At 48.1% G+C, this 25,398-nt stretch overlaps 4 protein-coding genes across 5 annotated transcripts in view; 2 read left to right on the forward strand and 2 right to left on the reverse strand.

Moving 5' to 3' along the window:
- Positions 1-1,889: 1,889 nt before the first annotated feature.
- OTUD3 (OTU deubiquitinase 3) lies at positions 1,890-11,322 on the reverse strand. The gene is made up of 8 exons (XM_042015856.1): positions 11,112-11,322; positions 10,262-10,410; positions 9,386-9,498; positions 5,729-5,851; positions 4,945-5,070; positions 4,294-4,390; positions 3,872-4,053; positions 1,890-3,540 (listed from the first exon to the last, which is right to left on the reverse strand). Exons 1-8 carry the CDS (start codon positions 11,282-11,284, stop codon positions 3,367-3,369), a joined length of 1,137 nt encoding a protein of 378 aa, XP_041871790.1. The 5' UTR covers positions 11,285-11,322; the 3' UTR covers positions 1,890-3,366.
- Positions 11,323-12,839: 1,517 nt separating this feature from the next.
- Positions 12,840-25,398, reverse strand: part of HTR6 (5-hydroxytryptamine receptor 6) — a 48,456-nt gene continuing 35,897 nt past the window's right edge. The window contains exons 6-8 of the transcript XR_006014021.1: positions 18,537-23,158; positions 17,778-18,166; positions 12,840-14,137 (exon numbers count right to left, since the gene is read on the reverse strand). The gene's annotated coding sequence lies outside the window, so the exon portion shown is untranslated. The remainder of the gene's footprint in view (positions 14,138-17,777; positions 18,167-18,536; positions 23,159-25,398) is intronic.
- Positions 14,131-16,741, forward strand: RNF186 (ring finger protein 186). The gene has a single exon (XM_042015832.1). The coding sequence runs from the start codon at positions 15,015-15,017 to the stop codon at positions 15,933-15,935; it is 921 nt and encodes a 306-aa protein (XP_041871766.1). The 5' UTR covers positions 14,131-15,014; the 3' UTR covers positions 15,936-16,741.
- Positions 21,442-25,398, forward strand: part of TMCO4 (transmembrane and coiled-coil domains 4) — a 32,804-nt gene continuing 28,847 nt past the window's right edge. For both annotated transcript variants that reach the window (XM_042015829.1, XM_042015830.1), the window contains exons 1-2: positions 21,442-21,620; positions 22,020-22,194. In XM_042015829.1, the coding sequence (XP_041871763.1) occupies positions 21,442-21,620; positions 22,020-22,194 (354 nt within the window). The remainder of the gene's footprint in view (positions 21,621-22,019; positions 22,195-25,398) is intronic.

The following is a 25,398-nucleotide window of genomic DNA, read 5'->3' on the forward strand; positions in this document are numbered from 1 at the left end:
ATGACTGTTTAAGCAATTAATACTCACTGAAGGCATGGGGGAGTCCAATGGAGGGGGCTCAGAGGTTTGGGTGGCTCTTTCTTGCAGACAGACATCTCAGGCTACAGCTCCCTGCAGCCACCTGGTCCCACACCACAGCTGCACATGATCCCAAATCAGCCCTAATTACCTCTAACAAGCCAGGGCTGGCTGTACCACAGCCCTGGGCCTCGATGGGGGCACCTCCATCTGTAACTCTGCCTCTGGAGATGCGTTCTGCCTAAAATAAAGGAGTTTTAAGGGTAATTTCTTTGAGTTCCACCTCAGTGCTCCTGCCTGACTCTGTTAAGTGTTTCATTACAAGCAACACCCCTAGAGTAAATGTGGTGTTTCTGTAACTCCAAACCACTCATTTCTTCTCATTGTCTACAGTCACTGAAGGATTCTAGAAGCTGAGACAGAGCCAATGCTGTCCTCTAAGGCTGGCGCCTGCACCCAGGAAGCTCCAACACCAGCACAAACCATCTACCTTTTGTCTAACACTGGATTATGGATCGTTCTTCAGGCCTGATTTCCCTTCCTGTCTGCAGGTCCCAAAGCTCTGTGGCCATGGAGACCACGGGTGATGTGGCAAAGCTGTGAGATAAACCAGAAGGCAGCTCCCAAGGAGGAACAAGGGACAGGAGACACGGAGCAGCACGGGCAGAAAACCCTTCCCATATGCAGACATGCTTATGGAGGGCAGTCAGAACCTGCCTAAATGCTTAAAACTTTCAGTTCAACTGAACTCCTGACCTGCAGGGGCAGGATTTGGGAAAATAAGTCCAGGGAAGATGATGGTGGGAGATAGGATGCAGGGAAAGTGGCTTTCTACACCCTCCTGCTGCGTATTCGCCCTTGAGAGGCTCACAGTGAACCCTGCTGCAGCAACAGCCAAAACACCCTCAAATTTGTCAGCCAGCAGCTAATAACAAACAGTCATCCTCCTCAAATCCCAAGGCAATATCCAGTGCTTATTGTCCATCCTCAGCCTGTGGATTACAGAGCACTCAGCTCCAGCAAGGAGTAAACACACACTATGAATCATGGTGCTGTTCTGCTCTTGTTCCTCGCCTCCCTTCCTCCTCCCAGGGAAATCCACAACCTGTTTACAAAGCAAATTCACTGCATAAATTGAGTTCTGTGAAGAATGTTGCACAAAGATTCCCCAGGAAAAAAAAAATATACATTGGGAAGGTGGAAATTTCAACAGGAGAAACCTGAAACAGACAAAATCAATTTTAACATCTTTGGATACAGACTGGCTGTGCAGGCACAAAGCCTTCTTGGCAAGATAAAGATCTTGTCAAGATTTCTGAGCCCAGCACATCAACAGTTTATTTTAATCTTATTACACTTGGAAATTAAAGCATTTTCAGCCCCAGATTTGGTTCCAGGTATCAGAGGCCACGAGCTGCTGGCCAGTCTCTCCCTCTGCTGTTTGTGCTGCTGTTGCAGACCCCCCCCCTTTCATCCTGGACACGATGGGGTGAGGTTTGAGTTCCCTCCTGAGCCTCCAAGACAACTCCCTTCACAGCTCTCAGGCTCCAGGCAACAACGAACCTCTTATCAGCTCTGCCTCCAGAGGACAAAAACCCAATTCATTAAGATCAAACCTCTTATTCACAGTACACAACTGCAAATTCTTATCTCTTCAAACCTGCAGAACACACCTGCTTTTCAGGCCAAAATACAGGCCAGGCCAGGACACAGGTGACACGGTCACCTGCACTGCCTTGCCAAACCTGCTGTCACAGCTCATCACCCCCTGAAGGAAGTTGCACTTTCTCCCCACTAAGCTGTGACTCACCTCTCTTTCCACTACTGCAAAAACGACTGTCTCAGAGAAACAGGAATTCCTACACCAGCAGTTCTTCCAGGAGAGCCCCTTTCTTTTTATTCTTCAAGTAACAGCAGCAGAGCACACCAAGTACCAGATCAGTTCTTGGCAGTTCAGTAAAAAAAAACCAAAACATTTCTATTTCCATGCTGATTCATATGAACTTCAAAGCACAGACAGAAATTTTTCAAATGCAACACTCCTTACTTTCAGAAGATCCCTTTCACTTCTGCCCTGGCTGATGAGGTGTCTCCTGTGTGTAAGTGCACATGTGCTTTCTTCAAGCTTAGTGCTTGTTACAAGCCCAAAAACCTGAGTGGAGCTGAAACACCGTGAGCCATAAATCAGAGGCTGAGTCCCACAGTCCTTTCACCTCGATCCAAATTCTCAGTCCTACAGTGGAAAATATCCCAGGAGTCAAGCTGTACATCCTACTTGGTGACCTCACCAAAATGGCATTTAAGATGAAAAAAAAATCCTACCCTGGAAAAAAAGCTTGATTTATGAGGTGAAATAGGCAGGTTTCCCAGGGATCACTGCTGCTTGGAAGCTTGTTCCCAGGACTCCTGGTCCTTTGGCCACACTAATTTCATTTGGAGACTAACACCTATCAAGCTCCTGGCTTGGACTAAAGCCCTGGAGTAGCCCAAAACCTCTGGAACGTGGCAAAGGGGACAAGATTCCAGGTGTCCAAGTAACAACACTCACCAGGAATCTCATGCCCGTTCCTGTCACATTTTACCAGATCAGAAGAACTGGCTCTGCAGTCTCATGAGTCCACTGGGATTGTTGTTGCAGGTGGGTTTTTTTTCCCCCTACAGGTCTCAGGAGCTGATCCCAAACCTCATGGATGCAGCAATCCCAATCTCCCTCCATGTATTAATCACTTCTGAGCCAGCCCAGTGCAAAGCTAGCAGTTCTAGTGAGATTAAAACTTGTCACCGCACTCCTGCATGGCAAAGAAAAGAGGAATGTCATGTTTGAGACAGTGCTGCCTGACACACTTTGCTTTGGAAAGGATTCTGGGACTCTGTTCCCTTACTTTGTTTGAATTTAAATAGAAAAAGACCCACCAGGGATATTCCTGAGTTGAGATTTGTTAAGCTTTCCCTGACAGCAAGGTAAAATAAAGCTCCTCCAAGCATAATCAAATTAAAAAAAAAAAAAAAAACAAAAAACACACACAAACAAAAAAATCCAGGCACATCAAGAGATGTCAAACAAATCTGACACCTTTGTGTGAAGAAAAGGTTCTCAACTTCATCTAACTCCAAGATTATAGACCCAAGTCTCTACTTCCTGCTAAGTTCAAACAACTCTTCTCACCACAGGCTGATGCAGAATCAGTGAGCAATTGTCCTCCCCACAAGCAAAGGAACAGGAAGTTCTCTCGTGCTTGGAAATCCTGGCAGAGACGGATTTTAAGATAACAATGGGTGCCTGGAAGTTCTCCTGGGGGGAATTTTGTCTTCATCAGTTTTATTGACTTTTCTCAGCAGAGCACTGAGTCATATGTTTAGGGCTGCCATGGCCTTCACCAGGGTGACATGGTTGCCCGGGTCTGTCTCTGCCCTGTTGTCTGCACTGTCCCTCTTGGTGGCCAGGACCTTCTGCCGGTGCCTCTCCTCCTGCCGCTTCTTCTTCTCCAGCCGCTGCTGCTCCTTCCTTTGTTTCTTGGCTCCCTGAAAGGGAAGGATGGAAACACAAAGTTCAAACCACACGTGTTCTGCTCAGCTGGGGAAAAGTAATAAAGGAGACAAGCAGATACCAAGGCAGCTGCCAGAGGACATTGCTAAGTATTTATCAGGACTTTATTCCGAGTTGTTTTGGGAACAGTGCCACATGTCACCAGGAAATGTTTGTGGCAGAGAAGTCACAGCTGCAGCAGTGACAAAATGCAGTGAGCAGAAGCTGGTTTTAACTGAAAGGAGAAGAGAGTTGCTGAGTAAGCAATGCTAGGGCATCCCCCAATCACTGAAGGGCGCTCACGTTGCTGCCAAACCCCTCACACACCTTTGGGTTTCTGCTGGCTCGGTTCTCTTCCCTGGATCCAGCCCGTCCCTTGTCGTTTTTTGGTTCACCTTGATGCAAGCTCTGATTTCCGAAGATTCTTGAACCACTTCCGTTCTCCTCCCACAGTGCTCTGCTGCAGGATTTCTGCTCGCTGCCCGGGGGCTCCTGCTGCTCCTCGGTACCTACCAACAGCAGAGGTTTTCCTCAGACACGCTCTACCCAGGAGCTGCTGCACTGTCAGCCAGTTCCTTCTCCCAGAAGTCCTGGGGTTTTTTGGAAGCTGGATTGAAGCTGCCCTCACTACCAACCTTCCTGAGCGCAGAAGGCTGAAGTGGCAGCACACAAACCCCACCTGCCCCGTTTCTGTCCCCAACACCAACATCACAGCCACCCAAAGCCCCAGGTGACAAACTGTGACTCACCTATTCCTTCCCCTTCCTTCATTTGCAAGATGGCAAATATTGCAGATTCCACGTTGTAGTCCTCCACTTCCAGAACGTGGCTCACTAAATCAATGTCCTGTCCACAAGAGGGGAAGGAGAACACTGAGGAAGTTCAAATCTCTGACCTACATTCACTTAACAACACCTGCACCACTGAGAGGGGGCTGCTGCTTTTATGATCACTCATTGGTCTGTGCTTCACTTCTGAAAAGGTGAGGGGGAAAACCTTAAATTCCTGAAGATATCAGGAAAAAGGAATATGCTGTTTCAGCGTAAGTTTCCCTCTTTGCCCTTTCTGTTCTAGGCACCTGCACAGTGCCAAGAGTCACAGATTATCCAGTTATCTGGAATCTTCAATAGCCCCAAAGGATTTCAGAACTTACAGGATTTGTTTCCAAGTGAATTTTATGAGAGCTGCATGACAAACCTTCCAAAATTATTAGGCATCCACAGAAAGGAGGTATTTCACCTGCATTTAAGGGTTGATTCTAGGATGAGATGCACCCCGATTGATGGCCATGGTTCTCAAGTTTCTCCAAGACGAGTGTTTTTTAGAATTTTTTCCCAGGACTACTTTCATGTATCAAGGAGGTTTCAACATTAAGCACAGAAAGGCTCCTCGATACCTACTGAACACCCAGTTGCACTGCACACTTTTTGTACAGCATCTTCCACCTCCACTTCAGTCTCATCTTCGGAGTCGCCCTTCTGTGGCTTCACTTCCTCTGCCTTGTTTGAATCGTTCTTGCAAAGCATCTGAAGAAGAGCAAAGCCCAGCAGAGCACACAAGCAGGCAACCCAAAAAAATCTGATATCCTAATAAAAGTAATTATCATTGCACACTTTTCTTGGGAACATCCCCTGTCAAACCATCTTGGAAACTGTGTAACTTCCACCATCACTGAGAGTTTCCCACATCTCCTGCACTGCTGAACAAACTCCAGTGTACCACAGCATCATGAATCACAATAAACAAGCTTTTAAATGGATTCTTTTTATACAATACCACACCTCAGCTGTGTGCAGAGAACCTCTCGCACAGCACAATTACTCCTCAACATCAAAAAGGGAGATATGAAGAGGACAGCTGCATCCAGCTGTTGCATTTCCAGCTCTTTCCTCCCTTCCCTTTGTTTTTCCATTTGAGGTGCACAATTACGTCATTTAGATGAGATTGCTCCCAGATAGCCCACATCACAGCATCAGCTTTGGATTCATTTCCAGCCCAGAGGCCGAAATCCTTCCCCTCCCAGGAGAGCCGGCAGCATGAGCTATAACGACCTCAGGGCTTTGCTATCCCAGCATGACACAGAGACCCAGCTCTTCCCTCCATCCCAAAGGAGAATGGAAATAACTGGCAGCATTCATCAGCTCTGTCTGTCACCCACAGCTGGCTCATTCCACCAAAACCAACCTCCATCCGAAGATAGGCCGGGGCTTCCGAGTCGTCGCTGATCCTCCTGACGCTGTCGTAGTGCTCCCCGTACCGGTAGGCGATGTGCAGCTCCCGCGCGTCGCTCCTGTCCGTGCCCCGAATCTCGATAAAAGAAGCAAACAGCAAATCAGGATTTGGAATCCACTTCAGCACCAGGTTTATCAAAGTATTCATTTTTTGCAGCGATGGCAAACGCTGTGGAGGAAGCGAGTACGTGGCTGCCGGAGCATTTGAAACAGGAAGAGAAGAAGAAGGTTTGAAAGCCAGATGTAAAATATTGGGCAGTTACATCAGAACAAAAAAAAACGTGGGATGAAAATATTTCTGTGGAAAGCTCAGGACTATTTCCTAAACTTTCCACAGGAGCTATCAGTTTTCTGATCATCTTCCCAGAACCAACTTCAGCAACAGCTCCCAGGGAAGGTACCATGTCATTGTACCCTCAAACATGAGGGAAGAGATGCCATTCAAGTGACAGCACCAGTGGAAACAGCCACTCAGAGGAAATTCTGATCTGCAGCTGGGACAAGATGCTGTTTTAACAGCATTCCAGGTGGCTGTGTTTTGTTTTTAAAAGAAAGCCAATCCATGAAAATGTACTAACTTGTTCAGGAGCACTGTTAACAACCAAATGTTCCTTTGCTTTGTCAGCACCAAGTTACAGCAGTTTCCACAGAAAATTCCTGCTCTGAGTATTATCTGTACTGATGTGAGAATCGTTACTGCCCTGATTATCAGTGTCTCAAACTATTAGATAAGAGCTACACCATTCCAGCTCCTGCCAGGAATGCAGAAAATCCCACTGCACTTGCAGACCAGCTTGGCCTGACCTGCCAGCCTGAGTTCAAAGACCCAACAGCAGACGTCAGTAAGCAAAGGACCAGAACTCCTTGCTTTAGGGCTCCAGAGTTTCCCAACCCTTTTACGTCTGTGAATTGCCTTATCTCAGCTCCAAAACCACACACCAAGTCACCCTTCAGCTGCGTCTGCGGTCTGTGCTGCACTAATGACTTCAGGTTTTCCAACAAATAACTCTCCATTCATCTATTTCACCTTCAGGTTCCAACTCAGCACTTGGTTATACTTAACTCCTGCTTTTTATCCTACTGAATTATTCAAATGCTGAAACTTGGTCAGATTAGTCTCAAAGATTTATCTTCTGCCAGAGCTTGCATAGGTATCTAACAAATCCCAAAGCTCTTGAAAGATTATTCTGAAAATTAGCCAATCTAGCTCTCATTAGAGAAGCCTCTTTTCACTCTGGAGTGGGCCCAGAGGAGGCCACCAAATTGATTTAGACGGATGGAGCAGCTCTCCTATGATGAAAGACTGAGATAATTGGGGTTGTTCAGCCTGGAGAAGAGAAGGCTCCAGGAAGACCTAATTGTGACCTTCCAGTGCCTGAAGGAGCCGACGGGAGAGGTGGAGAGAGACTGTGGACAAGGGCCTGGAGTGCCAGCACAAGGGGGAATGGCTTCCCAATGACAGAGGGCAGGGTTAGATGGGATATTGGAAAGGAATTGTTCCCTGGGAGGGTGGGGAGGCCCTGGCACAGGGTGCCCAGAGCAGCTGTGGCTGCCCCTGGATCCCTGGCAGTGCCCAAGGCCAGGCTGGACAGGGCTTGGAGCACCCTGGGCTAGTGGAAGGTGTCCCTGCCATGGCAGGGGTGGCACTGGATGGGCTTTAAGGTCCCTCCCAACCCTAACCCACCTGGGATTCTCTGATTCTATGAACACACTGAAACTGGTAAGTAAATGAGAGCTGCAGATTAAAAACAGAGGGGAAAAAAGCCAACCTGTTATCCAAAAAGCCAATAAAATAACCTACAAATCTCAGCTAACCTGAGTCTACGGTTGGACTCCATGATCTTAAAGGTCTTTTCCAACCTTACCAATTCTAGGATTTACAGTCACTATCAAAAAAGTTAAGGGGTGTTCAAAACCCTAAAAATTCCATGCAGAGATGTCCACCTGCAAGGAGCTTCTCACGATGTTACAACTACTCACAGTTCTCTTTACTCACACCATTCTCAAGGGCCTGAGACAACCCTCCACTAACAACACTGCTCGGGCAAGACAGAGCCTCATCACAAACTCTGTACTGACATCCTAAAATGGTCAGTGAGAGGAGATTAAAGAACCAAGGTTTTCAGGAGGACATCAAAATCCCAGTAAATTATAACACTGAGGAACAACACATGAAAACCACCCCTGTGACCTCCCCTGCAGGGTCACTGCCCCTGCACAAGTGCTTCACCCACCTGTCCCACTGGCCATGGCTGCCTATAAAGGAGAGTTTAAACTTGTCTGAGTTCAGGAATCCACTTGACGCTGTTTTAAATGTATTAAGACGTCACTGACAGCTTTCAGCCGGTGTTTTATCTTTATTGCCCTGTTTAATCTATATACTTCATTGGTTTTGTCTGTAAATAGGGGCCAGAAACAATCCTGGCTGGAATACAGGTTCTCACCTGCTCAGTGACCAGGCAGACTGAGCATGGACCTGTTCCAGTGTGGACTTGCCACAGAAAAACAACAAAAAAGAGAAAATGAGGGACCTGATGGATTACTTGTTTCAGTGTCTCTCTGTCAGAGGAAACCACAGCACACAGTCCTTTCCAGGAACCATTTTAAGGTTTTAACACTTCTTTTAAAACCTCATTTCTCCATCTGTCAGAAATCCTGGCATTCCACATCCCAAGCAGAATTGATGGAGCTTCGCTTCCACACAGTGCATGCCCTGCTATACCTTCATTTCCATCTTCCTGAACCTTATTGTACAGATTTCCTTAAGCCTAGCTCAAATTCCAGGGGGCTGATCCCCAGAGGGCTGTGCAGTCCTTCAGAAGGCCTCGCCAGGCTGGAGAGATGGGCAGGGAAGAACTGTCTGAAGCTCAACAAGGGCAGATGCAGGTCCTGCCCCTGGGGAGGAACAACCCCACGTACCAGCACAGGCTGGGGGTGACCTGCTGGAGCAGCTCTGCAAAGCACCTGGGGGTCCTGTGGCCAACGAGCTGTCCTGGAGCCAGCAGAGTGTCCTGGGGGCCAAGAGGCCAATGGGATCCTGCAGTGCACTGGGAGGAGCATTGGCAGCAGGTCAGGGAGCGACCCTGCCCCTCTGCCCAGCCCTGGGAGACACACCTGGAGTGCTGTGTCCAGCCTGGGCTCCTCAGCACAGCAGGGCCAGGGAGCTCCTGGAGCCGGGGCAGCGGAGGTGAGGAAGGGCCTGGAGCATCCCCGTGCCCAGGACAGGCTGAGGGAGCTGGGGCTGCTCAGCCTCGAGAGCAGGGAGACAGGACCAGATGATCCACCTGGCCCGTTCTGGGATTCCTACCAGAAAACTCACCTCACATGCAGTCTGATCTTCAGGAGACAGAGCATGGCACTGAAGCTCACAGCTTCAAACCCAACTAAAACACACTGCTCTGCCCCCACACACCCATCTTTCATGCATTTGCTGTTTTCTTTCCTCCTAGCCAAAATCTGGAGTGCTCCCCCTCTTCAAAACCAAGCACAGCTCTGCACTATGCCCAGCTCATTGCAGTGACTGCTCTTTTTTAATAAATCAGGATTTTTCCACACTATTTATATCCACCAGGTAAAAATTAGGCCAAAATGCAGAAGCTTTGTTTCTCACCTGCCACAGCGGAGTGTTGAGCTGATGAATAACCACATTCATCTGATTGTTCCTTGCAAAGGCCACGATAGCATCGTTGCCAGCAAAAGTACCAGGCTTGGCCAAATTGGCAACTAAAGGAAAAAACATTCACAAGAGTTGAAAGCTGATTTCTGACACTTCCAGAAGCAGTGGAGGGATAAGGAGGGGTTAGATTTCAACACGAGCCCAAGAAATTCTGGAAGGGAAATCCCACCTGTGAAACAGTGAGTGCTGAGGCAAGAATTTGGCAGCAACAGAATTTAATACATTTAAATGACCACAGAGATCTCTAAAAAGGGCACTACACTCTTAGACTAAGCAAGGCCACTGGCTTTGTTAGCTCAGAAGGAGGAGTGCCACATACTAAGTGACCAAACCACCTTCATGCATTATCTGCACGGTGCCTGGCACATCAAAGGCTGTATTCACCTCTGCTTTGGATCTTCCCCTGGGTTCCCAGTAGGAAATACTGAGTTCCAAGGAGAAAGAAACCCAAAGAAATCAGCCACTCACCAAAACAGCCAAATACCCACCGGTATTCAAGGAGAACTAGACAATTTTTCTTAAGTTCCTTTTAAAACACCTAATTTTTACTCCTTGCCTTTTTGGTCTCTCTTTCCTTCTCCAAGTTCCTCCTAAATTTAAATAATTTCCAGGACAAATTCAATGCGGATTAACCAGCTCGCCTTTCCACAGCATCACAACAGCCGTAAGTGTAAAATCCTTGCTTCTAAAAACTAGGGAGGAGCCCTCAGGTAGTTCTGGCATGAGGAACTGGTTCGTAAGGAGCTGCTCTGAGGAGACGCAACCCCACGGCACAAGGACGCCTCCCAGGATGTCCCACAGAGCCCATACCATGCTTGTCAAAGGGCACATCATCCTCCACGAAGGGCTCGAAGTCCCCGCGCTGCCTCACCATGTACTCCACCGTCTCCTGGCGGTGCCGCAGGTGGTTCCGGGAGTGCCCCTCCAGCTGGTCCCCCAGGGCCCGGAACAAGCAGTTGCTGCCGAGAGGGAAATGATGAGTGAGTGTGTCTGAGGCAGCAGAAGGAATACGGGGTCAAAGGGAAAGGGCTGCGCTCCTTCTGCCCAGTTTAGCAAGGGTATGGATGCAAAGGAGCACTCATTCCCCGTGCTTCGAATGGCTGCTGCTGCGGGAACGGCTGCGTTTGAGCGATCGTGTCACGGTACAACTGCTGCGCCAAAGTGTCTTACACCAACACCAGACAAGTGACATAAAGCAACAAAAGACAAGCCAATGACCCACCGAGCCACTTCTCAGCAGAAGCGTTTACTACCCTTTCACCTTATGGAAAAGAAGGGGGTGAAAGTGTTCCATAGGAACATTTATGGACCTTCCTATGCTCTGTTCAGCCGGACAGTGCAGCCCTCGGCCCCCCGGGCACCAGGGCTGGGACTGGCTGAGCCGTCAGGCCCTACAGAACCGCAGAGAACAGCAGAGATCCCTGAGTGGTACAGCGGGGAAATCCTCGCCCCTGCGGAGCACTGGGCCCACTGAACCGGGAGGGGAAAATCCTCGGCTCCCGGGACACGGGCTCCCCATCCCCGGGAGCGATGAAAGCCCTCGGCCGCGGGGACACGGGCTCCCATCACCCGGGGAGGAGGAAGCCCTCAGCCTTCAGGGCTGGATGCCCGGGGAATCGCCGGCCGCGGGGTTGCTGGGGACACCCGTCGCGGCGCTCACCCATCTCCCGGCACCTCTCGCAGCTTGAGGCCGAGAGCCCGGAGCTGCCCGGCGAGGCCGCCGCTGTCGCCTGAAGCGGGGCCCGGGGCCGGTCCGGCGGGGGGATGCCGGGGCCGCCGACCCTTCCTGGCGCCGGCAGCGGGCCGGGCCCTGGCCGCCTGCTTGCGGGACATCCCCGCCGGGCGCCGCGCCTGCCGCACCGGGAGCGGACCACGTGACCGCCGCACCGGGAGCGGATCACGTGATCGAAACACCGGGAGCGGATCACATGATCGAGACACCGCGCGGCTCACGTGACCGCGGCACCGTGGGAGAGATCACGTGACCGATACACCGGAGCGGATCACGTGAGCGCCTGCCCGCCCGGGGGACCCTCGAGGAGGAGGAAGAGGAAGGGGAGAGGGAACAGAGGGGTCCGGGGGGGAAACTGAGGATGGGGATCGAAAGGGGGAGGGGAAGGAAGGGAAGGACAGCGCAACTAAGCGCCGGGAGTGGCGTGTCCGCGGAGAAACGGTGGAGAGGCTGCGGAAAGCAGCGCCACAAATCACTAATGTCCCAAAAGCTGCCGGATTCTGGCTAATTGGCCTCTGCTGTTAATTGCGCTCCCCCGCCCAGGAGCATTTCCCTGCTGCCCAGCACAGCTCCCGGCCCTCACCGTGACGGCCCGCTCTGACCCCACGGGTGGGCGCTTTCTCTGCCGCTCTGCACTAGGACACGCCACTCCGACCGTGTCTGCTCAACCCCAGCTCACCGCTGCGAAATGAACTCCCAGCAAATCGGGGAGGTGAGCAGATGCACTACCCGCGAGGTGGCACCAGGAGAACAGGGCTGAGAGCAGCGGTGGGGCAGGAGCGGAGCTGAGACAGCAACGATTAATTAAATGTGGTAAGTGTAATAAACTGAACCTCCGTGTCTTGCTTCCTCTAGCACTGAGGGAGACTCCTCACAGGATGCTGGAGAAGGGGCAGGCACAGCAAGATGGGTGATTTGTCTGGAGCAGGGCTCTTGGGGAGGGTTGCCTGCCATCCTCGTGCTCTTCGGCTCTTCCACGTGTGCCACAGCAAGGAGTTTAAAGGAGTCACGCAGCAAGCACCCACCAAGGCATCGCCATGCCCGTGACTCTGGCTTTCTCTGGTGGTATCGTGGCAGAAGGGCCCGATGCTGTCACAACTGCTGCACATCGGCCAAGTCCGGAGGAGGCCAAGATGATCGGAGGGATGGAGCACCTCTCCCGTGAGGAAAGGCTGGGAGAATTGGGGTTGTTCCATTTGGAGAAAAGAAGGCTCCAGGGGGACCTAATTGCAGCTTTTCAGTACCTTATGGGAGCTGACAAGAAAGATGGAGAGAGACTATTTACAAGGGCCTGGAGTGCCAGGACAAGGGGCAGTGGCTTCCTACTGCCAGTGGGCAGGGTTAGACGGGATATTGGGAGGAAATTCTTCCCTGTGAGGGCGGTGACGCCCTGGCACAGCTTGCCCAGAGCAGCTGTGGCTGCCCCTAGGTCCCTGGAAGTGTCCAAGGCCAGGCTGGACGGGGCTTGGAGCAGCCTGGGACAGTGGAAGGTGTCCCTGCCCATGGCAGGGGGTGGGTCTAAGGTCCCTCCCAACCCAAACCAATCTGGGATTCTATGAATTTCTAATTCCTAGTTCAGAAGGCACATCCAGACAACTTTGTGAGGAACACTAACAAAACAGTCCCAGGAATACAATGAGAGGCTTCACATCACGATGGTTTTTAAGTTGTATATTATTTTTATGTTCCTCTGGTCCAGAGTCAGGACAGCCTGAAGCACAGCTCAGCACAGGGAGAAGCTCACAGGAGTATCCCCAGTATCTTCTGGGATGTTTGGTCTCTGGCACGTGAGGATTTTACTCGGAACGACAGAACTGCTCTTTTATATCTATTTCCTGCTATAAACCATTCCATACACGGCATTTCATAGAAACACATTTTCTAATGCAAACACACTAAAAGCAGGAAAACAGCGTGAGTACATAAACGGATTGCAAGTGATTAATGAGGCAGTAATTAGCCCGAGGAGCATTAACGAGCTGTGGGCAATTCAGATAAGCACACGGCACGTGCCAGCCAGGGAGCATCACTCGTGACACCAGAGACAAAGCGGAGCCTTCCAGCACAAAAGACAAAAGACACAGAGAAGTCACCCCTACCCACTGCCAGAACACAGAGCAGACAGACATGGAGCACAGATTCATCCCAACTAGTTTAAACTTTTCATGTTTAGGCATGTAGTTGTCCCTCTTGGTGTCTGTTCCAACTTCCAATATGCAACACATGCAAGGTGTTTTTATATTCTTCTAATAATTAAGAATCAAGAAATTTTAAGACATTTCCATTTTGGACATGGGAACTGACACAGCAAATTTGAAGCTTCTAAACTATTCTAATAGTGGCAAGTCTGTTTTCCACTTTCCCAGATCTTTTTAACAGCATGAACTTGCTGACAAAGAGTCATGTGAAATGCAAAAGAAAATTCTCTTTTGAAAGATGAGTCTTGCCATTCACCAGCCTACTTCCAGACATTCTTGCACTTTGATACCAACTTATGCAACTGAGAGATACCCAGGCTCCTAAAATTTGGGGTCATCCAAAAGTCCATCAAGCACCACTACATGCCACATCAGCAGAAACGCAGCAGTGCTCAGGCACTTTGACGAAGTTTGCTTATGACAAACCTATTTCTCAGCAAGGAAGAACAAGCTCTTCTCACCCCATTCCCCTCTCCAGCGAGTTCATGAGATTAGAGCCTTCCTGAACTCCTCGCCCTCCTCAGCTGCAGTTGTTTCATTTCTTTCTGCTGCTCCTCTCTGGGAGGGAGGGGTTGGGACATGGGGCGCAGATGGTTTGAGCATTCAGGTGCACTTGAGGCTACCAGCATGGTGCTGTGTGGCTTCTGCTGGTAACACTGACCTCATCTGGCTTTTTGGGATTAGTGATCCTTCCCTTCCTTCTTTCATTCCTTCCTTCTATAAGATTCTTGCTGAGAAACCGTCTGTATTTTACTCCTCAAATTAAAAAGGCAGAAAGAAATTAGAGACTGAGGGATTTTGTTCAGGCATTTTTTTCAGACAAGATGAATATTCACAAAACCACTCAGGAAGGGCATTTCCAAGTGCATGAGGTGTTTGGTGAACGCTACAGGAAAGAAGATGGTCCCACCATCTAGGACACTAGTCTTGGTTTCCAGATCTTTCTCATGGACTCTGTGAGACTCTGTGTGAGCCTCAGTCATGCTTCAGTTTGTGCTAGAAGCCTTCTGATGACTAAAACAAACAGGATAAAAGAGTTATCACAGGATAAAAAAAGAGATACCCTGGGATAAAAGAGTTAATAACAATTGGGCATTCAACAGTCAAATTAATAATTTCAATCTCATTCTTCTCTTGGTGCTGTAGGGTAGTTATTTCTAAACCAAGAGCAAACTTCCTACCCAGAGAGCTCAAAACTGGTGATACTTATGCTTTAATCAAAGCACTGCATTCAGCACACCAATGTTAGTAACAGGTAATTTCCCCAAGCCTGTCACTGTCCAGCAAAGCACTGTTTAGAGAACAATGAAACTGCTTCCAACTAAGAGAGTTCTAATTTAATAATAACGGTAGTGTCTGGCTGTCAGAGCAGTCTGTTAATGCCATGGAGTCTGCTTCCGGACAGGAATTGCTCACTGATATGATCAGTGGTTGTAAACTGTCTTGGCTGGGAAGTCAATCATTAACTCAGGTCCCCGTGTCATAAAAACATCGTATTGTAAGAGCATGACTCGCTTAAGGCTCTCACTAATCAATCAGGCATACAGCAGGAATACAGCAACACATAAAAGGAGCCAGAGACTCGGGAAATCCTTCAGCTAAGGGGAGACAAGCTGCACCGAGGTTTATCTCCATGGAGAAATCCACTGACAAGCCAAACAAGGAAAACGGATCGCCGGTTCCTGGAGTGCTGCAGGCTGAGGCAGACAGTCCTGCGCCCGCGGCGGGAGGTGCTGCAGAAATGAGCAGAGCAGGATCCGTAACACGAAACACAAAACATGAGAAGAGAGTGGGATTCTCTGAAGAGTGTACTGAAGAAATGGAGAGACCTTCAGGAACAGAGAGAGACAGTCCTGCTGCCTTTAAGCCAGCAGTTTTGGAAAGACACTCTCCGAACTCAAAGCCACTTGCTGTGCTAATGAACACAAACTCTCCCGAAATGAGCAGGTTGGAACTGAACCACCAGTGCTCAGACACAGCCACCATGGATATGGACTGCATGATCTGCTTCAACAAGTACAGCATCTACAGAGTCCCAAAACTCCTGGACTGCCAGCATGCCTTCTGCGCCGTCTGCCTCAAGCTGATCCTCAGGAAACAGGAGAACACCTGGATAATCACCTGCCCCCTTTGCAGAAAGCCCACCTTCGTGTCAGGAGGGCTCATCCGCACACTCCAGAATAAAGAAGACATCCTGGAGCACTTGGAGAGCCTTGATTCAAACCCTGAGGTGCACACCTATACCATAGGGCTGGACAGCAATAGCTGGACTCAGAGCAGCCGAGACATTTTAATCACAGAGGAAAACAGCCCAGGAGACACCAGCCTGGCTGTGCAGAGACTCGTGCTGCTCCTGCTGCTCGGGGTGATCCTCGCCATGCTCATCCTCCCTTTTATGTACTCAGGGAAGGTGAAATGGGTAATTTGTCTCCTGCTTACTTTGGGGTTGGTCATGTCTATGGTGCTTTGCTGCACTCCTAAATTCCACTGCAGGTGCAAGAAGGACTCCCCCACCTCCTGTGACAAGGACATCCAGGTTGCTACTGTTGCCTGAAACAATTAACCTGTCTGTCCCGGAGATAAGGACTGGGCCAGCGTGCATGCTGGGGACACCAGTGAGTTGTGGACTTAAAAACAATCTCTCACAGAATAAATTCCACAGTTGGCTGAGCTGGCTCAATGCCAATGCACAGTGTTGTTAAATCTCATTACTGCAAACAAAATGAACTATTTATATGTTGATATTTATATGTTTTCCACACAATTTTTATCCCAGACTAGTAATTGTGTTGGTTTGCTTTTGCCATTTTATTCATGTCTGTGTCCTCTCCTGATCAGCCCTGGAGGATGTTATCTGGAACACCCTGGAGGTGATGTCCTGGAAAAGCCCACAGTTGCTGTTTCCCACTCTCTGAACACATGGGCACTTTTCCTTGGGACAGTGTGGGAAATAAAGCTGCTAAATCTGGGAGCTGGAAGAGAGCAGTTTTAACCCAGATGATCACCTTAATCCCTTGCAGGGATGGGAAAGGGACTGGGAAAAGGGGATGTCAGTTTTGAAGTTACACACAAAATTGAAGAGGAGAAGGCAAAATCAACATTCCTAATCTTGAGTCTGTGGCTTGCAAAGAGCAAGGCTCAAAAAACTGATGACCCTCCAAATTCCCCACATTGTTTAGCATAGAAATAGTTCCTCTCACCTGAATTCCTTTATCTGGCTACCTGCACCACCTCTCTTCTTGCCCCCTTTACATTGCCCTTGGAGATGCTCACAGAGGTAAACAGAAATCCATCGAGTGCTGCACCACACCACGTGATATTTTTAAATGGAATGTCTCCATTAAATTTAAATAATATTGATTGCTCATTGACTTCTTTGTTTCAATTCCTCATGGACAATTAATGTCAAAACAATTCCCATTTTCCTTATTCACAGGAATTGCAGCTCAGAAAGTGTATTAGGGAGTCTGCAGAGCTGAGTTGGTGAGTAAAGCAAAGCAGTAATTTGTTGGCATGTTCCTTCATTTAAAAAAATACTTTGTTGCTAAGAAAATACCCTGAAACCCAACTAAAATTAAATTGAGGCAAAAAAAATATATTTCTGTAGTTAAACTGCATGTTTAAGAGTGTCAAGGATCTCAGGAGACCTTGGATCAGGTAAATATTTGTGTTTGATAAGAATGGAAACTGATGTCCTGCAGTTGCTCAGTATATAAATATACAGAGTGTCTCACAGCAGATAAAACAGATTAGACTAAGAGGGTAGGAGCTCTTGTGCTCCTAAAGTCCTGGAAAACACAGGTTTGTTTTCTGCCAGGAACAGGAGCTTTCAGGGCAAATAAATCCTTTGGGTTTTCTCATCTCTTTGGACAGCAACGGACTTACTGCAGAATACATATGATATTTGCTAATAGCCAACCAGAAAAAAGCTTTCCAGCTGGGAAAAAGGTAGTTTTAAACCCACATACTATATTTTCCCAAATATAAAGACTGGACCAGATATTTAGTTGCACTGAAAATAGTTTCAGAAACCCTAGGCAAGTATTTCAGCTCATAGACAGGTGAGTCTGTGAATTCTTGTCGAGTTCTCTTCACCAACACCAGTGGGTGACTGGTACTGTAAAGGTTTTTAACAAGTATTGGCCCGAACAGATCACTCAGAAGGGTTCCTGCCAGCCCATGTGTGTTTTCAGCACACGGGTGTGAAGAAATTAAAACAGAATGAACATAATCAGTAAAATCTGTTATTATGTTTCATCCTGCCCTTACAAAAGAGTTGTTTTATTACACCACTTTCTACGGAGCCAAAAAAAAGGCCAACAGGAAAGGGCAGCATACAGAAGTGTGTTTTCCAGGGAGAGACTGGCCCTCTGAAAGAATCCCTATGGATCCATACAGTTATGGAGCAGCACCTTCCAAGTTTTCCTTCAGCAGTTCCACTGATATGTTTTTCAGCCTGAGAGCCACTATCACGCAGGTGATTCAGAGTTCACAGATGCTGGTGGCTGTTATGAGGCTCTGGAACCTGGTATCTCTTGAACAGATTCCTGTCTGATAAGATAAGGCTCAATAACCATGCAAGACTTTGAAGCAGCAATTAAATTTACAGAGAAAAGGCTAATGGGATTATATACCTATTCCAAAATGTAAAGGATTTGCTTGTACTCAGGTTTAATTCATCCCGGTCATTTTGTTAAGAAAGTTTCAGTTCTGAAGTCCTGCGTCCTGCTTACCTTACCTGGCTAGCTCCTGATTTTGGATAGTGACTGGTTAATACACTGTGGCCTGAGAGAGAGGGAATTATAATGAGAAATGGGCCTAGGCAGCATGACCTCATCCCTCACCATCCCCTCATCCCTCGCCATCCCCTCAGCACTCTCCATGATCCCGGGGTCAGCTCGGCTGGTTGGAGCACGGTGCTGACAACACCAAGATCGTGGGTTTGATCCCCTTATGGGCCATTCACATAAGGAGTTGGATTTGATAATCCCTGTGGGACCCTTCCAATTCAGAATATTCTCTGATCCCCTCAGCTCTCACCATCCCTTCGGCCCCCTCAAGTTCCCTCGGCCCTCATCATCCCCTCGGCCCCCTCAAGTCCCCTCAGTCCCCTCCATCCCCTCAGCCCAGCCCAGTTCCCACCCTCCCGACGCACTTGGCTGCGCCGATGGCGCAGTGCCGGCGGCAAGGCCGGGTCGGGCAGGAAGGGGCGGGTGCCGGCGGCGGCAGTCGGTGCTGGGTTCCCGGTTCGCGGTGCTCGGTTCCCGGTTTGCGGTGCTCGGTTCCCGGTTCGCGGTGCTCGGCTGGGCCGGCGGCAGGTCGGGGCCGGGCCGGGGGGTGGGAGACGGCTGGGCGGGGGCAGCGTCGCGGGCTGAGGGGCGAGCGGGCGGGACCCTCCCCTCAGGCCGCTCCCTTGCTCTGGCCGCTGCTTCCTCCCCTCAGCGTGGCTAGAAGCGCCGCTTTCCGTGAATAAGTGCCTGTGCTGGATCAGCAGAGACTTCAGACGTGAAAAACTTGTGGTAAAAGCGAACACGGGCAGCTGTGACGGTGTGACACCTCACAGCTTCCTCAGCTGAGGTGATGCCTTCATGCTTCTTAGTGTGCTCTTCCCTCTCCGCAGCTTTGCCACTTTCCTGTTGAGGACATCTCAGCCGCTGCTGTGCAAACCTTAAGATAACTGAATTAAACACGCTCACATTTCCAGCTACTTAAGCTTTGGGCTTCTCCATGGCCCTGTCCCCTCACGCTCTGATCCTTGTGGCCCATCCATATCGCATTCATGTGTATTTGCATTGAGACAGCACTGAACTAACAGCATTCTGTGTTCATAGCTCATATCTACGAATTAAAAGCAGAGGCTGTGGTGCTCCCAGCACCTCTGGAGCCATGTGCAGGTCCCCAAAAAATCTCTTCTGCCCAAATATTTCCTCAGTCACAGTGTTGTGTGTGATGCGTAACCACAGTCGGGCTGTGCTGTCCCTGCTGTGCCTTACACAGGACTTTTTGGCCAGCCCCATCTGAATAAATATCTACAACCGCTTCTCTGAAGTTAATGAGATGCCTTATTAACTTGTGGGGGTTGTGGAGATGATGGTTTAGTCGCTTTTGTCATAGTTTAGGACAAACATGATGCTGCCATGCCTCTGTTTCCTCTTTCAGCTGCAGGGAACACGTGTATCGTACAGCTTTAGATCCCCAAAGGAATTATCTTTCTGCTTTCCAAACAGGATTGTGTGAGCTGCTGTATAAAATACATCATCTCTCAAGAAAACAAAGGGCTTTGTGTGAAAAATGAGAACTGGAAGTGATAAAAAATTCTCTTTTAAGTGACAGTTCAGATTATGGCAGTGCTGTTGATGCTGAACCACACTGTTCGAGGCAGAGATGAGAATTCCATTGCCACAAGACTTAAAAACTTTTGGAATAAATAACTTTTGGAATATGTTTTTAACTCTCAATTCCCGTGTCTTGGATTTGCAGCAAAACTTCTTGGCCCGAATTTTCTTCAGTGAATCACTCGTTGCCCTTTTTATACGCTGCATGTCTGAAAATCCCAAGCCCATTTTTTCCTACGTGTTTATCAGGGAAAAGATACCTTTGTAGAGGCAAGTACATTGATCTGAGCATCTTCAGAGCAAAGTCTTCCAGAAACTTTCTATGGGTATTTTAGCTGCTCAGCACTCGGAATTATTTGTTGCATGCCAGGCACCACTGTGGTGTTGCTCCATTATTGCTCCATATTTTATGTTATTAGGAAATTAGGATAAACAGTTGTATTGCTCATTGATCTTTTTTAGCTGTTTCACTTTTCATATTAGCCCAAGTTAAGAAATCAACAAACCTATCAGGGAAGGGGGTTTTATTTTCAGTGCTGTCTCCCATAATGTGTCCAGAGGTGAGCAGACATGACAAATAATAGTAAAATTACTGAAACTTTAGCATTAGATTATTCCTGGGAAAATTGGTCTGGAAGTTTGGATATTTAGGGTTTCTGAGTGGGAAGGCAGGACAAGACACCTTTCCTGGAGGACCATGACAGATGGCATGCAGATAATAAAATCGCTTTAAAAAGAGTGGCTCCTATTGCACTTCTTTATTTTAGGGCTCTAAAACTATCCATAAATGGTATCTGCATCACCTAGGAGTCACTTGTAGTGTCGTGGGCTCCTAATTCCTATTTAGCCAGGATGTGGAAGAAAGGAAACATTTTAATTTGAACTATAACATAAAATGGGTGATTTGGGCCCCTTAGAAACCAAATGAATCTTAAGGAAAAGCGCAGAAATTCCAGGTGATGGAAGTGAGCTCTGGAGCAGGTTGTTACCCAGGTTGAATTTGAAATGAGCCGTTGTCACCTCTGCCTGAGGTCTCAGTTTGCTGCTGGCACCGTCATGGGAGCAGCTGGAAGCCCTTCACTTGGAAGTGTGCACATCTACACTCTAAAAAGTAATATCTTGGCCCAGCTCAAGATCCATGTGGCGTGGGGATCTTATTTTTAGGGAAAAAGCAGTGGCAGGTTGTGTAGAGGAGGAATATTACAAGCAAAGCACAGCAATGACCATGGGGCACATCTAAGTCCTTCTCAGAGGCTGCAGCTGGACTCAGCTTCCCTAATGCCATCAGCAAAACTAACAGGAGCAACTTGGGCTGAGGATGAGAGAGGAAAAATATTTCCCAGGCATCCGTACTGGTCCCTGCACCAGGTGCAGAGCTTTTATTTTCATGTTATTTTTGCAGTAAATGTGGGACTGGATGGAGCCCAGTCCTTTTGCATCTTGACTTCTCCTTTTGCAGGTTGAAAGATTTATTGTCAGCTAATTTCGTGCAAAACTTCTGAGAATTGGTGAACTGTTCATCTGTGTCCTGGTCCTGTGTCTTCTTTGGTCACACCAGTGTGTTGGGGGCAATAGACAAGCTGGACCTGGCCACACTTGACTTAATTCCAGCAGCAAGTGTGGCAGTAAAAACAAAGACAATTTGTCTCCTCACTTCCTGGTTTCCAACTGTTTGCTGTTGGTTTTTTTTCTGCTGCTTTTTCCTCCTTGAACTTGCAGGTGAAAATGGCTGTGGAAGAGAAGTGGAAAGGCTGGGCTTCGGAGCAGCGCAAGGAGGCTGAACATGGCGGGGAGAAGGAGCCGTGTGTGCTCCTGGGCCGGCAGCTGGGTGAACCGGGGAGATTCGCCTACGCGGCACTTTGTGGCATATCCCTCGCCTGGCTGTTCCCTGAAAACGAGCAAAGGTACAAGTGGAGCGAGGGCTGGCCAGGGCAGGTGGATTTTGGATGGTGGCTCAGCCAGAGCTGGTATCAGACTCTGTGTGGGGTCTTCTGAAGCTGGGGGAGTGGAAGATCCTTTCTCTCTTGCACCTGTAAGACTTTTACAATTCAGCACAAAACACATCCATTAACACTGCAGACATCAAAGCATGTTCTGAAGCAAGGTCTAGCCCCATTCAGATTGTTTCCTTGTTTATTTAGCCAGTTGGTTTAGCAATTCGCCTTCTGCTGACTCCTGATGCTTTGATTTTTGTGTGAACCAATGTTTGAAACCAAGGACTGCTCAAAGCTTCCAAAAATACCCAGTTGTGGAGCCTTGCAATACCCAGTTGTGAAACCTTAACTGCTTCTGTTGCCTTACAGCTCTTTCAGGACAGAATTCATCAAGGGCTTTGTGAAGTGGCTGGACCTGCCTGATGCTGTCTTAGCTGCCATGACAGCCTTTGCTGATGGCTTAGGAGGGGAGGGCACAGAAACTTTCACTGACATTTTGCTGAAGGATCCCATCTTGAAAGAAAATCCACTTCTCATTACCCAGGTGAGTCCATGTGCTCCCCTCATCCTTGTTTGCTTTGCAAAAGAGGTTTGTCGTGTCTGTTTGCAGCTGAAGTGCTGTTTGTGCAGTCAGGGAAATAAAATCAATATTTCTGATAGGCATCTATTTATAAGCAGCTGTGGGGGGACAGGCAGTCTATCCATAAAGAGCTCATGGAAATGATGAACACGAGGCAAGGCCACTGTCTGCTGAGTTGTGACTTTGATGGTTTTGCTCTACAGAACAGAGAACTGACAAAGTTTTTACTTTGTGTTACTGCAATGGTTTTCATTCATACACGTGTTGTACAGATTTTAGTGACACTCTGAACACAATAGACTTGATTTTCACTTGTTTAAAAGCCCCTTCACTGTATATGTAATACAAACCACCTCCACATACATGCTCCAAGGAGCACAATTTCCAAAGTCATTTTCCCAGAGTAAGCTTTGACCAGAAGGAAATTATTGTGGCTTTATTTTCTTTCACTGAGAAAGTAAAACTGGGACTGCTCCATAATGTTCTGCTGTAAAAGCTGATGGAAAGGTAAAAGAGGTGAAGCATTTTGGCAGCATTTGGTTTTTCTGGGGAAGATCTCTGCTCATCCAACTTCCTGTTATGCTATTTTGGGTGAAGAGGGCATTAGGCTGCTGCTGGTGCCACACAGAACATGGGCACTGTCACCCTGTGCTGTATCACCCTGTGCCAGACACCCTGCATGCAGCCAGTGCTCTGTATTGATTCATTAAGGGTTATCACACACTCACCTTGAGCAATGGCCCAGCAGAGCAGCAGATGTGAGAACTTGGCTGTGTAAGGGGAGATAAGAGAGCAGTGAACTTCTTTGGTCACCATGACCAGCTCCCATTTCCTCAGCCACCTTCTTCTGTCTCCTGTCAGTCCATGAACTGCCTCAGAGGATCTGCTCCAAACCTCTGAATGTTCCAATGCCCAAGGTCCTACAACACTACAAGGACAGCAACAGAGATCTTAAGCTTAATTAATAATTTAGAGAAGATCTTCTAAAATAAAAGTGGCTCTTGGATGCTATTTCCTCAAATTCAATACGTCCGCACTTGTTCTTTCTGCCTTGTTGTGCTTCCTGCATTGTTTCCCTCAGTCTCTCTGCTTCAGGGTAGATTCTCTACATTGAGGCAGGTTTTCCTGCATTGCTGCTGAGTTTATTAAAGGTGAAATTTAGCTTGTGCTTGCTCCGAGCTCACGCTGCATAAGGGCTCCCTGTGCTTTTACAAAAGTGGCTCTGGATCAGCGGGAGCACACAGGATTTTGCTCTGACCCAGGAAACGGAGGATATGCCCTGGATTTGGGTGGACTACAGAAACCATAGACAACTTTGATCAGTTGAAAGCAAAGATGAGGAATAACTATCAGTCTAATGCTACCGCATCAATCCCTTGCACAGTCATCTGCATGGGCAAGGTGATTGATTTTGTCTGAGAAAGGACAGAATGAAAGACTTTAGTAGAGCAAGGCAGCAGAGGTGTGTCTGGAAAAAACCACTGGTGTTGGGGAAACATGGGTGATAAGCTGAGGTCAGGTTTTTCCTTCTTACCTGAAAATAAACAAGCTACAGGGCAAAGCTTTATGATTTATTGATCTTTTGCTTTGTGGTGCTTGTGCTCCTTTGTATTCAGCTGCAGCTGATGCAATATTTACTATTTATTAAGTATCTGCTTTAATTGCTTGCCGTGTTCTGTGGCAGGGCCTTGCTGGCGCTAATGCTGCATTTTTGAAGGCCCTTCATCTCAAAGGAGCTGAAGGCATGATCCATGAAGTCAGGAGATTAGATGTGAGCTCACCATTAATTCAATGAACATGTGAGGATTATGGATTGTTAGCTTTGTGTTCATTGCAGATGACTAACACAGGCAGATGGTGGTAACTGAATCCTTTAAAGACAGTAGTCATAGCAGACTGTGGGTGTGGTATGGGAAGGCAATGCAATAAAAGAAGTGTAGAAGTGGTGATAGGTGATAAAACACAGAAAATGTTTATTATGAATATGTTTTTTGCTCTCAGCATACTTAGAATGCCCATTTTCCAGTGGTTTCCTACACACATTCACTGCAATGTGGATTTGGAGCTATCTGTTGTTAGGGAAATGGGTTTTGAACTTGCATCAACTCAGAAAAAGCTTGGAAAAGATTCCCTTCCTTTGTAGGGCTTCTCAATCATATGGGTGGTTGTTTTGTCATAGAGTTTTCAGGGAGATTCAAAACACTGACTTCAAAATAAGGCTGCAGTATAACAACCGCTGCTTAGGGAGAAAAACAAACCAGTTGTGAACTAATCTAGTCACTGCTGGTTGAATTCCAGCTGCCTGCATGTGCAGTATGTGCACAGCCTAAACTGGAGAATTTGGGAGTGCTAACTGGCACGGATGCCATAAAAACAGTTGTTCCAGTTTATCACCTGCTTACCTACGTGCATCTGTGACTTTTGAAATGCACGTATGTACTTACTTAGGCCGGATTTATTTGGGGTGGTTTGATACAAGGTGCCACAGGTGATGTTGGGCAGATGGGACAGGACCTGAGTCATATCCCCAGCTCCCTGAGCCTCACTCAGTTTATTGTCCACAAACCATCACCCTGTTCCAGAGGCTGCTTACATCAGTCCGGGGAAAATTGTGGCAACGAGGTCACAAGCTTCACCTTATTCTAGACTGGAGGCCGTTTGCTTGGTCAGCTTTTTGCTCGAGGCTCCCAGCCCTGCACCCTCTGCTGGGCTTTGACTCCTCTGTGCCAACCCTTCCCCCAGAACTGTACCCAGAGAGGCGGTGATGGTACCAACGTAGCTGATCCCTGGGCACTCCCAGTAGTCAGGCTTTGGGGAACCAGTTACATTCCTCCCTCTGGACTGGTGTCTCTAATTCCCACATCCCACCAGTCAGCCTGGGGAACAGCCTGCAGTTTGTCCCTCTTCTGGTTGGTTCAGGATGGTTTGTTCTCCATTCTGCACTTCTCATGTGTAGAACTCTCAGATTAGAGACGTTTTTATGATGCAAATTGTGCTTGGGAGCTTACAGGACTAATAATCATAAACTCTTTGGCAGCCTCCTACATCTTTGGCTGCATTTTTTGTGTTCCCAGAGGGCTGAAAGGATTCCCTGTAAAATTCAGCTGTGCTGTATTTGCGTGTAGGAGAGAGAAGCAGCTCAACTGAGCTGGTGCTTAATGTAGTCAC

This window comes from Corvus kubaryi, unplaced genomic scaffold, assembly GCF_017639235.1.
Source record: "Corvus kubaryi isolate FWS band 111438036 unplaced genomic scaffold, C.kubaryi_AGA036_p1.0 split3-37344, whole genome shotgun sequence".
NCBI classification, from domain to species: Eukaryota; Metazoa; Chordata; class Aves; order Passeriformes; family Corvidae; genus Corvus; species Corvus kubaryi.